Genomic DNA, 18,353 nt, shown 5'->3' with positions numbered 1-18,353 from the left:
TACCCCCTGGCAGCATATACAAGTTACGACCAAAAGAAGATTCAATCGAACATTTGGAAACGTGCAGTTGAAAAAAAAGTATTTCAGTTTTTAAAAAAATGACTCTCATAAATACAATCAATTGGCAAACGATCTCATAAAATATGAGAAAATAAAGGGTGGCAGGTAGGTGAAATATACAGAGATGAAGAGATAAATAAAAAATGAAAAAATTGATACCCGATTTATATAATTCCAAGGCCGTTATTCGGCACTAGAAGCGACGAAGCAGCACAACTATTTTGGATGGGCAAATATCCACTTTTTTTATATGGGACGAGCTCTGACGTCCCACGGCCCCAGCTTGTCTGGCAAAACAGCCGTTGGACTTCAGAGTAATCTCAGACTACTGTTAAAAGTGATACAATATTTTATTATGAAGCTTATCGAAAAAACATCGTGGGCATAGTACGTTTACCGAGACAATGCATTATGAAAGAACAACGACCCAAATGTGTGCACTGCAGTTTGCACTACAGAAAAACATGTGTGGTGGATATAAAGGAAATATCTGCATTTGTCTTAAATTAACACTTAATAGGTTTAGGATCGAAAGGTTAGATATATTGTGTTCTAATGACAAACGAACAACACCATAGTTCTTCAATCAAATGAAAAATCTGATCCACGCCCAGATGCACAGACAGTTATATTTTTTACTAAATATTTGAATAGACTAAGCTTAAGTGAAAAATTGCATATATGCAAATTTGCATTTTTGTAAAATAAATCACCGTGGGATCAAAATTGTACCGTATGGCCTCAAGTAATTAGCCGAAGTATTCAATGCGTATTTGTCACGAGTAAGAATAATTTAACACAAAACAGAAGTTGCCACAATTTTTTCATTTACTCTCATTCATAGGTTTACGGAATGAGAGAAAGAAAACTTGCATGTATATATTATCGAACTTACAAAACAAGATAAGGGCTAGACGAATAGTTGTTTCTTTTTTTTAAATAATCAAATAACTGTCCTACATCTTTTTTTTTTTGATCCAGGTCAATAACTTTTTTTTTATATTGATTCCTAATATATAGAATCATTGCTGACAAAGGTTCTGACAACTTTACAGACGCCATCGTGAGTTGATTGACCACCATTTACCAAGTATTTGTTCTACCTGTCGTAAACTCTTTTGTGTCCTCTTTTTATCAAATATGACATCAACGATTGTGACTTACTACCGAATGTGTCCTGACATGAAAAACAAGAAAAAACGAGTACAGTCATTGCTTAATTATACATGTTATGATAAATATAATTCCCGACTATAAAACTCCCATTTTCTAAATATAGAAGGACAACGTGAAAACCGATTAACAATAGTATATATTTATTTACATCTGACATATAATGTTGGACATTATGTCGCATCTGAAATTGGGGGAGAATAATTTCCACAGTAAAAGAAATTACGAATAAGTGCATGCCAATTATAAAAAAAACAACCTATCCCCATTGAACATTTCGACAATTTAATCAGAAAATCGATTAAATTTTTGTGTTGTTTTTTTTAACAGGTAAATACCACCAAATCATTACCATCTTTTGGTTCTTTTTTGATTCGTTTAATTCTGTCGGTCCTGTTTCAATGTCAGTTGTTGGATATAAAAAAAAAGGGTAAGTGTCAAACTGCAAACATAGATAAAGACCTGTTTTAAAATCAGAGTTGACTTCCTTCATTGTTCAGAATCATGAATTATCACAAAACATGTACTTCCATTATGGAATATTTATAAAATTTATACACAAAGTCTAAAATGAAGAGTTTGATACACGCTTTAGGAAAATAACATAATAAACAATCATATTATATTGAAACATTATCATTCTTTCTTTTCAGATATTTATACAGCAATCAAATTACTACAATAAAAAATGGAGCGTTTAAAAACTTACCCGCGCTCTATCTTATGTAAGTATAAATTTGTACAAAACTTAATTCATAAACGGAATAAAAAATAAAAAACACATCTAGAAACATTCATTAGCAGAGTATGTTGATTGAATGTGTACCGTGAAGCTTGCGATATTGAAACCCTCCTGATATGATAGAACGTACATTGTACATTTGAAAAAGATATTTCTAGAACATTTTTCAAGAGAAATAATGTGTTTGTTTTTATTTTCTCTCACTCCAAATATTTATATTATTCATTTAAAAAAACTTAAATTACACAAAATAAAAAAATTTGATTAAGATGAACATGTTTTTATTATGCTTTTTCTACCAACTCTGTGCCAATGCAATAAGTTGTCTAAGTAGATGAGTGTGTAAAAAAAGACAGGAAATAGATTTGCTCAGTGTTATTTCGTTGAAGTGCCGTGTTACAATCTGCTCATTTTAGATTCTTTCCTGTTTTCTGTACTTTTATCATATAAAGATGTAACAAAAGTTCAATCAAAATGTTGCATAAAAAAGTATATACCAACATTTATAATTCGCGAAATCTACATTGCATATCAAATAATTAAAATTTATTAAAATAATGTAGTTATGTCATGCCTTTGGGCCGTTGAAATATTTTCATGCATTTTGGCCGTTATACTACCAACACCGTTTTCATGACTTTTGTCTGAACACAATGTCACCATTGCTTTCATACCTCCTGGCAGCATATAAACATGATAAATGTTACGACCAAAAGAAGATTCAAGCGAACATTTGGAAACGTGTAGTAGAAAAAAAAGTATTTATAAATACAATCAATTGGCAAACGATCTCATAAAATATGAAAAAATAAAGGGTGGCAGGTAGGTGAAACTTACAGAAATGACGAGATAAATAAAGAATGAACAAATTGATACCCGATTTATATAATTCCAAGGCCGTTATTCGGTACTAGAAGCGACAAAGCAGCGCATCTATTTTGGATGGGCAAATATCCACTTTTGATATGGGACGAGCTCTGACGTCCCACGGCTCCAGCTTGTCTGGCAAAACAGACGTTGGACGTCAGAGTAATCTCGCACTTCTGTTAATGATACAATATTTTATTCTGAAGCTTATCGAAAAAACATATCGGGCATAGTACGTTTACCGAGACAACGCATTATGAACGAACAACGACCCAAATGTGTGCACTGCAGTTTGCACAACAGAAAAACACGTGTGGTGGATATAATGGAAATATCTGCATTTGTCTTAAATTAACACTTAATGGGTTTAGGATCGAAAGGTTAGATATATCTTGTTCTAGTGACTAACGAACAACACCATAGTTCTTCAATCAAATGAAAAATCTGATCCACGCTTAGATAGAATGAATGTTGATTGTTGCTTATTTTAGACAATATATGATATCAGCACGAAAACCGGAAAAGAGTCTTAATTGAGCAGTTTTGTACCCTCACCTTCAACCAATATCTAGGGAAAATAAATCTTATAAATCTATGCATAACTGTTAATTCTTTTCAGAGATTTGGCCAGCAATAAAATTACAACATTACAAACAGGGACGTTTGGATACCTGCCATCGCTCTGGACTCTGTATGTATAAAATTTTACACAATCTGTTATTCAGAAGCAGAATAAGCACATACATTTAGGGTCATTTAGGGGTGATTTATGTTGCCTGTTAATCATATTTTGAATGAACATCGACTGAAATGTATACACTGCATATTCATGAAAAAGTGTTAAAAGGGTCATTTTTTATGACATATGAATACATGTTGTAATAAATTAACAGACATGGACAGGAGGAAGGACAACCATTTAATCATTATGAATTCAATGTCTAACTCACAAAATAGTATAGGATGGTCTTGAGCTGTATAATATAGGTGCAAACGTTGTGTATCAATATATTTTCTATACAGTTTTCTCTTTATTTGTCTATGTTTATTTATGATCCTTTTGATCGTATGACTCGTGACATGACACGTTATTTGAGCATATATATATATATATATATACAAAAAAAGTTTCTTTTCAAGCAGTGTACAGAATTATATATTAAAAATTGAATACACAAAAAGAGTTTTAAAAGCAGCATTGTCTAGCGCTTTCATCCATCTTGGGACTTTTCAAGACTATGAACGTCGTTATGGGGAACACATTAGTATTATGACGTAACGTCATTGTTCGTAACATATTAGTAGTATGACGCAACGTTACGTCATAATACTAATGTGTTCCCCATAACGACGTTCATAGTCTTGAAAAGTCCCATGATGGATGAAAGCGCTAGACAATGCTGCTTTTAAAACTCTTTTTGTGTATTCAATTTTTAATATATATATATATATATATAACGGATTTTTTGCTTTAGTCGTTTTTGATGCAGATGGATCCAGGGAACTACTTCGAGACACATTCCGACTGGCCACGTTATTACCGGTGACCTCACCATTGTTAATAACACTTCTCTACGAAATGTGTTATCAAAAGGTCCGAGATATTGTGAGCCTAAATCCATCAATTGGAAATACAACTTTAAAATTTTGATGGATTCAGTCGAAGATTATGCCAGGCAATGGGCTAATCGCGAGAAGGAAGACGTACACACTCTTTCAGAATGGATTAAGGCAGTAAGGTCGTTGATACAAATCAGATATAAGAAACTGAATGGGTCTATCAATGCCCATGCTACGTCAATCTTTAAAGACCCTTATTTTGCAAAACATTTATCCTCCATGACAAATATGTTGTTGTCCCCGCAGATAAAGTCCCAAGTAACATCGCTTTTGTTTGTAAAACTCTTGTAAAAATTATATTAACTGCTTGATAAACGAATTAGGTATTGACAATTCACTTGGAAACTCAACATATACCCTAACGATACTTACCAAAGAGGAAATCTTGGATAATCATAGGTCTGTTCTGTATTCCTCTGGAATTTTTACCAAAGATGAAAAACTGGATCTTCCATCACTGTATTGAATACCTAAACTACATAAGTGTCCTTACAAACAACTGTATATTGCTGGGTTTCAAAGTGCTCCACGAAACTTCTTTCTAAACTACTAACATCAATTTTATCAGCAATCAAAGACGGGCTTCAAAGTCATTGTGAAACTGCCTATTCTAGAGGTGGCGTGAATGAGATGCGGATACTTAAAATTTCCAAAGATCTTTTAGAGTACCTACAATCTAACTCTCGTTCATCTTGTAATAGTATTTAACTTTTCTACACTTTACACAAGTATTCCACATTCCAAAACTAAAAGACAAATTGAAAGAGTAGGTATTGCTTTGTTTCATAAAAAAGAATGGCCAACGTAGATACATGTATCTTGTCTTAGGGAGGTATAAATACTACTTTGTAAAGGATCACTCTGATTCAAACAAAAAATTCTCTGAAACTGACAGTATCAAGATGCTTGATGTTTTTATTGACAACATATTCTGGTTTTTTGTGGGGTTCGTGTTGCTTATTCTTTAGTTTTCTATGTTTTGTCATGTGTACTATTGTTTGTCTGTTTGTCTTTTTTTCATTTTTAGCAATGGCGTTGTCAGTTTATTTTCGATTTATGAGTTTGACTGTCCTTCTGGTATCTTTCGTCCCTCTTTTATTGTGTTATTTTCATTTTGTATTCACTTGTATTTATGTTTAACTTAATTTGTACTTTATCGTGAAAGTGAAAATAAAATTGTGATTTTACTACAATAGTTTAAGGTAGATCATAAGTAAATCTTTTTTGAGACAGAATTTTCTTATACTTAGCCAGAATGAAGATTTTAATATGCTCTTTTCAAAAATATAATAAAAAGTAGGGGTCACCGTGCTATTTTTCAAGCTATGAGTCGTTGAAAATTGCCTAAATTTGGTTAGATTGTTAATAGAAAAACACAATTGTGTGCATAAAAAATAATCTATGAGATAGAATTTTGAAATAAATTGTGAAAAGATAGGTTTTGTAATATGTTTTAAGAAAATAAAAAGAAAAAATGGTGTCACCGAACTTGTTTTCTTGCTACAAGTAAAAAGAAAAAAATTCCCTATCTGTCCAGTATAAATTTTTTACTAAAAGAGTTATCTTCCCTGAAATGGCTCATTTGAAAAAATGATTCAAAAAGCAAAATAAAATGATATTTGTTTAATTATTTTGAATTATACAATAAATTGCCAAGTTTTCTTTATATTATTAAACAGTCTAACCATCAAATTGCAAATCTGTCTCCAAATTTGCAGATTTAGGCAAATAACTAGACCGGTTTTTTACTGTGATTGTTCAATCCAAGATGGCGGTATACCATGAATCTACCTTAAATATTAACTACATTTATTGTTGTTGTCGTCTTTGTCAAAATTGTTTGTTTGTTGCTTAGGCTCGTATGTCAGTTGCGTGTATATGTCTGGGATGTTAACACAGTTTTGCCTGCTAGATCCAGACTATTGTAAAGTAAACTTATTATATATCTTTGGATTGCTCATTTAATTTTATCAAAACAACAGAACTGTAAACAACTGTCGTACAAATGGGAGGTAAAGCTAACTATAAAATCAGGTCCAACCCACCATTATCGTCAGAATCATGGCAGTTGTTTCCAATTCGTTCTGAAGATTTCTTTTTATCAGTTTAATGTATGACATTTAATATTACCTTGGAGTTGATAGTGTTTGTTGATATTTTTTTAAACGCACAGATAGTTTGTTTGATAAGTTTTCTTTTCAGAAAAATTGCAGTAGGAAATTAAAAGCTAGTACTTTATTTTCCCTAATCCTTTTTCTTTTTCTTTTTGGAGATTTCTTACCAAAATTTTACAACTATGGGCATTCAAATTATTGAAAATACCACCACATGTTGTGATGAAATAATACGCAATTGAGATCATGTAGCTCCAATCATCAAAACACAAAAAGTAAAAAATCGCAAAAACAACACGGAGCCTAGGCTCACAGGATATCGGATATGTTCCTTACGTCGTAACTACAATCCCCTTCCCTTTCATGAATGTGACCTACCGAATTAGACTATTTACCGGATTTGTAATCACATAAGCAACACGACGGGTGCCACATGTGGAGCAGGATCTGCTTACCCTTCCGGAGCACCTGCGATCACCCCTAGTTTTTGGTGGGGTTCGTGTTGTTTATTCTTTAGTTTTCTATGTTGTGTCATGTGTACTATTGTTTTTCTGTTTGTCGTTTTCATTTTTAGCCATGGCGTTGTCAGTTTGTTTTAGATTTATGAGTTTGACTGTGCCTTTGGTATCTTTCGTCCCTCATACCGAACAGCAAGCTAAAAAGAGTCCAACATCGATCACACATTGTCGTCAATGCTAAAGAATTATATGCGAATGGTGGGGTTCGTGTTGTGTATTCTTTAGTTTTCTATGTTGTGTCATGTGTGCTGTTGTTTGTTTGTCTTTTTTCATTTTTATCCATGGCGTTGTCAGTTTGTTTTAGATTTACGAGTTTGACTGTCCCTTTGGTATCTTTCGTCCCTCTTTCATACTCGCGAGAGATTTAGCTAGCTTTAAAGCATGGTCTATTAATCCACCATTTTCTACATGAGGAAATGCCTGTTCGAAGTCAGATATCATACCAACGGACTTCACTATCTTTGATGTTTCATTAAACTGATAGTTAATTGACAAAAATCGTCAAAGCATTAGGACAAGAATAAACAAATCATATTGAAAGTTTATCTGTATCAAAGTCATACATAACAGTCAATTCTAAAATGACGTGCTTCTTTCGCTTTGTAAACAACACTGTGATACAATTCTCGATAAATCTATATTTAGCGCAAACGCAGAGATACACATAATAATGGATGTTACAATGTACCTCCAACGTAAATCCCCATGTATTAGAACCTATTTGCAATCACTTTGCCGAATTTATTGGTATAAAAATTGCTATTAAAATAAGACTAAAACCTTTTATTCTTATTCAGATGCATAATAAAAAGAATTAATGCTCAAGAGCTCGGAGAAATCAACCAAATCAAAATAAAATAAAATTCTGCGAAAGTCTATTAATATATCTTTATGGTCAGACCACTAATTCATCCACGTTAGAACATATGTAATAGTAGCCCATCTATGACAATAAAAATTACTTTTGATGTCATTGTTTACTCCAACTAAATGACACCTTTAGTGAAAGAGAAATATACATTTATACATGGATACGTCCTTTCATGCGAAAATTGTTTGTCGTTAATAGTTGGATTGCCTTCTATTATCGTTTTGACATTTGTTGATATTTGGGTAACATAAATATGATAACATAGGATCATACTTAAAAAGTATGTTCATATAAAAAGGAAGATGTGGTATGATTGCCAATGAGACACCTATCCACAAGAGACCAAAATATCACAGACATTAACAACTATAGGTCATCTTAATATGACCATCAACAATGAGCAAAGCCCATACCGCATAGTCAGCTATAAAAGGCCCCGAAATGACAATGTAAAACAATTCAAACGAGAAAACTAACGGCCTAAGTTATGTACAAACAATGAACGAAAAACAAATATGTAACGCATAAACAAACGACAACCACAGAATTACAGGCTCCTGAATTGGGACAGGCACATACATACAGAATGTGGCGGGGTTGAACATGTTAGCGTACACGTGAAAAGAAAAAGAAATGAACAATGATTGTTTTTTTCAACAAAAACGACTTGGTAAAAGATAGCTCTTTCTTTATTTAACTCTTAGAATATGCAAGCATTTAACGTCTTACATGTCTAAAATGCAAACAAAAACTGTCTTTGTTCTCATTGAGTTCTGTTAGTAGTTCATTATCTACCCTGTCAGGTTTTTTTCATCTCGGTATGTTCGACTCCGCTTTTAAAAAGGATTGCTATTTTTTTCGAACAAATATCACCGTTTTTTTTCGGGTATTACTGAAAGTGATGATATAACGGAGGATGCTTTTAGTGACGATTTACTTGTATCTTGTCATCTGCCTTCTTCTTTGTGTGTATGCACTAATGTTCAAATATATCATACTAAAGTAACGAGGTCAAAGTCAGCATGCATGACTTAAAACGACAAATCAAAGAATAGAAATTTATATTTAACTTAAATAAAATAATGGTGTCAAAAGAAAATTTTGACCATTCCAGACCCTTTTGTGTTCCACATAATTGATATTACCAATAATCAACAAGTTCCGGATCGAATCCGATACCGATACCAATAGTTCATGTTAACAAATAATGTATATAATGACTAAATAATAGCCAAAGATAAATCTTACGAAGCGATGGATCATATAATAATGATACAGTACAGTACACAATATAATATATAACAAGCTTAAAAGGGTACAACATCACCAAAACTTAGTCTTAGTATAGCTATATATAACAAATTTCAAATAACTAAGACATGGAACTCTTCTGCTCCTCCTCTGATGTTTATACTGTAATAGGTCATTGCGGCTGTTATTGTTAGCACGCGCTAACCCCTTATCTATGTTCAATTTCTTATAACCTCGTTTGTTAAAAATTCCGCGAAGTTCCTGTAACTGTTTATTGACAGCCTCCTCAGAGGAGAAAATCCGCTTTACTCTGAGAGCTTGACTGTACGGGATACTTTTTGAGCAGTGGGGTGACAGCTTTGTGGAAAAAGGGACTGATATTTATCTGTAGGTTAACAGAAGAGTTCTCTTGATATGATACCGTCCTGTATAGATGTAGCTGTGTCTAAGAAAGATATTTTAGAGTCGGACATTTCATATATTGATTTAATTGACTGGTGGGCGTTGTTTGCATGTCTGATAAAAGTATCCAATTTCTGTTTAGATTCAATCCATTTCATGTCAACATCATCGATGAAACGGAACCAGGCAGAGATGATTTGTTTCTCTAATTTGTACATGCAAATATTGACATTAAACGTTGCCGTTTTCGTCCCCATCGCTGTTTTTATGCCCAACCTACGATAGTAGAGGGCCATTATGTTTTCTGGTCTGTGCGTCTGTCTGTTTGTTCGGTCGTCCGTCCGTCCGTCTGTCTCGCTTCATGTTAAAGTTTTTGGTCAAGGTAGTTTTTGATGAAGTTGAAGTCAATCAACTTGAAACTTAGTACACATTTTCCCCATGATATGTTCTTTCTACTTTTAATGCCAAATTAAACTTTTGACCCCAATTTCACGGTCAACTGAACATAGAAAATGAAAGTGCAAAGATCAGGTTAAAATTTTTGGTCAAGGTAGTTTTTGATGAAGTTGAGGTCACATCAACTTGAAACTTAGTACACATGTTCCCTATGATATGATATTTCTACTTTTAATGCCAAATTAAACATTTGACCCCAATTTCACGGTCAACTGAACATAGAAAATGAAAGTGCAAAGATCAGGTTAAAATTTTTGGTCAAGGTAGTTTTTGATGAAGTTGAAGTCACATCAACTTGAAACTTAGTACACATGTTCCCTATGATATGATCTTTCTACTTTTAATGCCAAATTAAACGTTTGACCCAATTTCACGATCAACTGAACATAGAAAATGAAAGTGCGAAGATCATGTTAAAATTTTTGGTCAAGGTAGTTTTTGATGCAGTTGAAGTCACATCAACTTGAAACTTAGTACACATGTTCCCTATGATATGATCTTTCTAATTTGTATTCCAAATGTAAGTTTTGACCACAATTTCACGGTCCACTGAACATGGAAAATGATAGTTCAAGTGGGGCATCTGTGTACTATGGACACATTCTTGTTTATATATAAGTCTAAATATTTGCTCAACGGTACTAATACAAGATGTTAATATACGAAGTTGATGTTATAAAATCGTGTTGACAAATATCTCGGCTTAACAAATAGCCTTCGTCAGGACAATTACATGTTAAAATTATTTGAAATTTGTTATACATAGCTATACTAAGACAATGGTGTTGAATGAAATAGGCACAAAACAAACTTGGGTCAAAATTAAAAAAACTTATATATCTTCAACAAACTTTATAATGTAAAGAACACTTCAATCAGTTCTATAAAGTACATATAATACCATTCTTTCGTTTCAGATATATGGATGACAATCAAATAACTACAATACAACAAGGATCTTTCAAAGAACTACCAGCGCTAAATCATGTGTATGTATATAGTTTAACAATATTCAATTCCAAGAACAATTAAAACAACTAGAGACACTCAGCGTCAGAGTGTGTGCTTTATCATGAATGAACAAAAACCCTATTGCATCAAAACCCACCAATGATACCCGGCTTATACATTCATGTATTTATTTTTGAAATTTCTGTTGTGGTTTCGGTTGGATAATGTGTTATGTCTCGTCGTTTGTAAAATAAATAATTATTAAAAAAAAACTTTAGATACCGCCATTGTCATGACAATTGTTTGGACTGTTATTTTGAAAATAATTGTATGAAGTTCAAGATCACTGTTTGTGATGTTATGTGTTGTCTGTAGTTGACGGAAGATGTTCGTTGTATTTCTATGGTTTGTATGTTGTGTTGACTATTATACTGTTTGTTTTTGCTGTATTCTGTCACGTAGTGTTGTCATATTAGAGATTATTTTTTAACATTGCCATATAAGCGGGAGGTTTGGCTAGCCAAAATAAAAACCAGGTTCAACCCACCATTTTTCTTAAAACATCCTGTACCAAGTCAGGAATATGGTAGTTGTTATCAAATAGTTCGTTTCTATGTATGTTGGTTTTGTTTTTGTTGCACTTCAGTTTTCTTGTTGTTCCTTTTATAGTTTATGTGTTTCCCTCTGTTTAAGTTTGTAACCAAGATTTGCTTTCTCTCAATCGATTATTAACTTAAAACAGAGGTATACTACTGTTACCTTTATTTTTAATTAATAAAATTGAGAATGGAAATGGGGAATGTGTCAAAGAGACAACAACCCGACCAAATAAAAAACAACAGCAGAGGGTCACCAACAGGTCTTCAATATAGCGAGAAATTCCCGCACCCGGAGGCGTCCTTCAGCTGGCCCCTAAACAAATATATACTAGTCCAGTGATAATGAACGCCATACTAATTTCCAAATTGTACACAAGAAACTCTAATTAAAATAATACAAGACTAACAAAGGCCAGAGGCTCCTGACTTGGGACAGGCGCAAAAAAAGAATACAAGACATGCGTTTCGTCTTCATTAGACAAACCAGTGGTGCTCAAATTAAAACAGTTGGAAACCCGAACCAAATGTTTACATTATCTTATAAAGATGTAATACCACCACTTATTTTCCCCTATTAGTCTTTGTTAAATCTGCACTTTTCAGAAAAATTTGCATACGTTATCTTTGTTTCAAATAAAAAAAATACTTGGCATGAGTAACGTTTTATCCTGTCCAGTACTATAGAAAAAATTTCACATAACATTTCATTGCATACAAGAAAATAACCATCACTGGAAGTTAACCAATCAAATGTCTCCCCTTATCTAACCTGTGTACAAGGAGGTTAAGGGACCATGTAACCTCAAGTTTACAAATATTCTATAGAAACCCTAAAAAAATAATAGTGATTTAAAATACTCAAAACATATGTTTATGAAACAGAAATGTTTTACTGCAATAAAATGTAGGATTAATTACCTACAACTGTCCAATTCAAGGGAATATTTTTTTCGACCTATTTTCGTATACAACCGGATGTGACGTACCATGATTTGGTGGTAATACACCTAAAGAGTCCTATGTATTTATGGAACGCCAGAACTGTCTTATAGTGAAAATATTTATTGTGTTTTGTCGCTCTGTCTTTACGTCCTATTATTTCTCCTTTATATTATGTGTAAGTTGCTCGAATGGGATTGTTATGGTGATTGTTCCAAACGTTTTGTTTTGATATATCTTTGTTTATGAAAACGCCATGCTATTATATTCTTTTGGATTTATGTTGTGCTAATGCATATGTATCTTCTGAGAAAATGATAATATATCATGTTATAGCTTACATGCGTTTTGCTCAACAATTGATACTCTTTGTTTAAATTCAGGATGTTAATCGAATCTACTGGTATGTTTTGTGCAAACACTTACTACATTATGTGTACACACATTTTACGTTCTGTGAACATGACTATTACATCATGTGCAAACAGCTATTACGTTATGTGCAAATAGCTATGACATTTTTTATGTGCAAACACCTCTAACGTTATGTGCAAATACCGTATAGCGGGTTATTTACGCGTGGCGCGGATAGAACAAAATCGCCAAAATAAATTCCCCCAATTTAAAAGGGCACATGCAAAGGTATAGATAAAAGTTTTGAATCCGCCAAACAAAAAAAACGCGATTTTTTTTCGTATACCTTATTCAATGAAAATCGCGAAATTTAACACCTACGAAAATAACCCGCTACACAGTACCTGTTGCTTTGTCGTGACGTATGTTCCACGGATAAACAACGGTTTGAAACGGAATAGTACGAACTGTCACATTTAAATTGTTATTCATCATTTCTATATGGCAGTTAATCGTAGATTATTTTTCGTTGTATTTAAATAAATTATTTATCTGTCTGTTTGTGCTATGTGATGTTATTCGTAATCCTCTGACCAACGACATGTAGCTGATCTTGAAACATATTTAGGAATATTCTTTCAAAGTTTTTAAATGTAGCTGAATTTTCCTCACATAATTGAGTCATGAGGGGCTGAGACTGGCCATGGATAGGGAAGTCAGTCCCTAATCTGCCATATGCACTGCCTCCTGTCACCTCTACGTCTGTCATCAAGTATCTCGTCCCTTCCCTGTCATTTTGTGCTATATCAATATTCAATTTCAGCCCATTAATTACAAGCAGCAGTTGTTGATTATTCATGTTAGATAACCTAATGTGTATACTTCAACGTCAAGACACAGAATAAGTAGGGCCCTATAGGCATGGAACAGTTATACAGAAGCTAGCCTTACGTCAGTTTGTCGTTGTTACAGTCGTAATACTAGTATTCCGTATTGTGTCGTGTTATAACGTAGTAAACCGTTATAGACCTTCAGAACCCTAGTTGATACCTAGCTTTCTGTATTGCAACGTAATGCAATTGTGCTGTTCCGTGACACATTCGTAACAAATCGTATTGTATCCTTACCAATACGTGGTGTAACCGTACTAGTACGTAGTTCTGCGAAACTAGTCTTGAAATCATTCTGGCCTACGAATTAGTACGGATAAATACGATTTTAGTAGGGACTAAAACGAATTAGTGCGGTCTTATACGGTTTAATCAGAAGTTACTACGGTAGTTTGATCCGTGGTCAAAATTTGCGCATGTTAAAAAATATATCGATTGTCAAAGATATACAAGTACTACAAAGTTTGCCTACGGCTTCAATAAGGATAGCTGCGGAGTAATGCAGATTGCCACGAATGATGCCGAATCGTATCCGGTGCTAATCTGGCGTCAAATCCGTGAATGTGTGACCTAGGTATAACACAGATTAAAACAAAACGCATCAAGAATATATATGTTTACAGAATATTAAAAATTAATAAAATCAAAAGACTGTAATAAATTAAAATCCATCCATCTTTACAGAGAAAGTGAACTGAAAATAAAGGAGTAGGTCTGGTAAGGGCCGATTTGGCCTCAAATTTTATGTTCATCTAACGAAAGATTTTGGACACTTTTTAAACACTGATTGGTCTATTTCAATTGATGCAATTAGTTTATGTAAAAGATTTTAACTGAGTTAGTCATTAAAAACGCTCCGATTCAAGCTTAAGGTGGTATGGGTGTCTTCCTCCATCTTGGATTGTAAAAAACAGAGAATCAAAGGTCCAGATTTTCCATCAAGTTAGCAAAATTTGATGCAGGAATGCAGATGTTTAATGTACATTTTCATTTAAAAGTACCAATTTATAAGAATATAACTTCTAAATATTGATATTTTTGCAAATGTTAATTATTTTTGGTTGTTTTTATTATTTTTTTTAAATTGGCATTTTAAGGGGAGGTAACTCTAAAAAAGTGCATTTTCTGAAGGATTCTGTATATATAAAGTTAATGCCTGTTTTTGTAAGAATATTTAATATTGTATTTCATAGTGGTATTATACCTGATAGTTGGTCAGAAGGATATATATGTCCAATATTTAAGAATAAAGGTAATCCAAATGATGTGGATAATTATCGTGGTATTACTATTTTAAGTTGTTATGGTAAATTATTTACTTGCATTATGAATAATAGACTTCATACATATTTAGAAAATTCTGGTTTATTGTGTGAAGAACAAGCATTATATACCTATATGGAGTTATTTTCTTTCAGAACGACAGGTCATTTTTTTTCAGAATCAACCCGGACGATACCATGTTTCAATGATATATGCTCCAAGGCATAAAATAATGACCTGTGTGAGGTCATTATTTTCCTTGATAAACATGCAATCTATGATTTACTTCAAAACTTTATTCGTCTAATAGTTTTTTGTTGCCGATTTGGAAATTTATTTTTTAAAGTTCCATCGATGAAAGGTGTAAAAGAAACCGTCATTGTAGTCCCGTATGTTAATTTTAGAAACAAATAACGTGAAGTTTTGTTAATTTATCGCTACAATAAAGAAACATTATCATATATGTCAGATGAATTTTAATGTAGACTTTCATAAAATAAATCCAGATTTAACATATTCGTGTGTAAGATTTTGAAAATCTTATTGAGTCAAACTGAAAAGGTTGATTGATTTTTGGTTGCTTGCTTAACGTCCAGTGGCAAATATTTCATGCATGTTCAGAACGATACACACTGAAAAGGAAATCATACTGTGACCTACATGTATTTATATTCGTCTTCGTGTCAGTTCTTAACTTTTTAAAATTTACGTCTACCTTTTACTCTATCAAATGATCAACTAATAAGATAATCTTATATTCTATTGAATAACATTAACGTAACTCACGAAAGGGTCAGGTGCGGAGGGTATATAATTATTTCCAGATTATCTTTTAATAAAATGTATTGCTATTCAAAAGACAATCTTTCTGAATTTTTCATTCGATTCAAATAAAATTGTTAAAAAAAAATAACCCCTTTTCCGCGATAGAAATAACATAACAAATAGGAAAAAAAAACATACCCCTCCCCCTTTTCCATAAGCTATGTGGTACAATAAATTACTTACAATGTGTGTTGTATTTGTCATACACCGTTATCGGATGGTAACAATACATTTGTGTCTTACTTCATGCAGTTACAGTAATATTTTTATTGTGTATGGATAATAATTTTTAAAAGGTTTATATCTAAATTATTTAGTGAGTTTTATTTTTGGGCGTCAAGTTGGTTACCTATTCCCTATTCCCTATTCGTTACCTATTCCCTATTCCCTATTCGTTGCCTATTCGTTACCTATTCCCTATTCCCTATTCGTTACCTATTCGTTACCTATTCCCTATTCCCTATTCGTTACCTATTCGTTACCTATTCCCTATTCCCTATTCGTTGCCTATTCGTTACCTATTCCCTATTCCCTATTCGTTACCTATTCGTTACCTATTCCCTATTCCCTATTCGTTACCTATTCGTTACTTATTTGATTTTTAATATCCTTCCCCCTTTTTAATTATGGCATGGAATAGTTTAATATGGCTACCGTTACCATGGAAACGGCACAATTGTGAAAAAAATGAGCTTTTGGTTTTTGGTGAACTGTTTGGATATGCTTCAACTCAGAATCATCATATTTTAAAACAATGTAGATGCCCACTATATACAGGTGTTGGATGATTTTGGCGATCATTGGAACTACTATGTTGCCATGGAAACTACACCAAAATTTTCAAAATTCTCAAAATGCTCAAAACTTCATGAAACTTCACAGTAATGATGAGCAACATTGGAGTTGGAATTTCCAAAATAGGTCTTGTTACCATGGAAACAATGCAGAAAGGTCAAAAATTTCAAAAATAAGAATTTTCCGCAAACTGGATGAAACTTTACAGGAATGGGAACTGGCATAGGCAGAGTTGGATTTTGAAGTTAGAATTTTCAAAATGGCCGCCGTAACCATGGAAACAGCAAAAATATCAAAAATTCAAAATGTTCAAACTTAATGAAACTTTGCTCTCTTTGACTTTGGAATTGTCAAAATGGCTGTCGCTCACCTGGTAATAGGGGGAAGGGGTGCCTTCCGTTATTGCTAGCAATTACAAATCTAGTTGTTAATAGTCTTACATATGGTAATAGTTCTGAATTGGTTGAGGTAAAATGATCTTTTTATGACCTATTTATATGTGTTTGTGCTCAACCGATCCTTTTACTTCATGTTCGATACGCATTTGTTCCTTACTTGTTTTTTTATACGTTCTACCTTTTAACTGCTTTATGTCCGTATGTTTGAAGATGGATCTTGGTTCGACGGGATGAAATCACCGTGTTAGCGCTTGCGTAAAAACGAAGATGTGGTATGATTACCAATGAGACAACACTCCACATTAGACCAAAATGACACAGAAATTATCAACTATAGTTCACTGTACGGCCTTCAACAATGAGCATAGCCCAAACCGTGTAGTCACCTATAAAAGGCCCAGACATGACAACCTCATACAATTCAAACAACAAAACTGACGGCCGTATTTCATATACAAAAAAATAAACGGAAATATGTAACACAAAAACAAACGATAACTACTTAATTTCAGGCTCTTGTCTAGGGACAGGCACATACTTACATAATGTGGTAGAGTTAAACATGTAAGCAGGGTGTACATCGTTTCGGAGCATGCTATTACCTTGTTTAATTCGTTCCATCACTCGCTTATAATTCGCTTATAATACGTGTATCTTACGTTGCACCTTTTAAAACATGATTTTCAATTGTTTTGTTGTCTCTGGTGGAAGATTTGGGCTCTTAGAGGTGATATAACTCTATAAGTGCATTTGTATCCGTTCCAGCGGTCGGATAATACCCTGTTAAATATTCGTTACTAATTCGCTTTTAAAAAGTTTGTTGTACGTTGCACCTTTTAGAAAAGGATTTCCAATTGTGTTCATATCTCTGGTGGTAATAATGTGTTCTTATAGATGAAATACCCCTATAAGCGCATATGTACTCGTTCCAGCGATCGGTTAATACCCTGTTACCTATTCGTTACCTATTCGTTACCTATTCACTTATAGTACGTTTGTTGTACGTTGCACCTTTTAGAAAAGGATTTTCAATTAAATTCATATCTCTGATGGTAACAATGTGTTCTTCGAGATGAAATGACCCCATTAGAGCGCATGTACCCGTTCCAGCGCTCGGTAAATAACCTGTTACCTATTCGTTACTTATTCGCTTTTAATGCGCGGGGTATACGGTGCACCTTGAAATAAATCGTTTTTTAATTGTGTTCAGGTCTCTGGTGGTAAGAATGTGTTCTTAGAGATGAAATTACCCTATTAGCGCGCAT

General features: G+C 33.3%; 1 protein-coding gene across 1 annotated transcript in view; it reads left to right on the top strand.

The window, feature by feature from the left end:
- Window positions 1-18,353, top strand: part of LOC139481315 (leucine-rich repeat-containing protein 15-like) — a 70,390-nt gene that overhangs the window by 36,682 nt on the left and 15,355 nt on the right. Inside the window, exons 5-6 of the mRNA XM_071264552.1 lie at window positions 3,462-3,533; window positions 10,992-11,063. Of these exons, the coding sequence (XP_071120653.1) occupies window positions 3,462-3,533; window positions 10,992-11,063 (144 nt within the window). The remainder of the gene's footprint in view (window positions 1-3,461; window positions 3,534-10,991; window positions 11,064-18,353) is intronic.

This window comes from Mytilus edulis, chromosome 7, assembly GCF_963676685.1.
Source record: "Mytilus edulis chromosome 7, xbMytEdul2.2, whole genome shotgun sequence".
NCBI lineage: Eukaryota > Metazoa > Mollusca > Bivalvia > Mytilida > Mytilidae > Mytilus > Mytilus edulis.
This window is presented reverse-complemented; position numbering and strand designations above follow the sequence as displayed.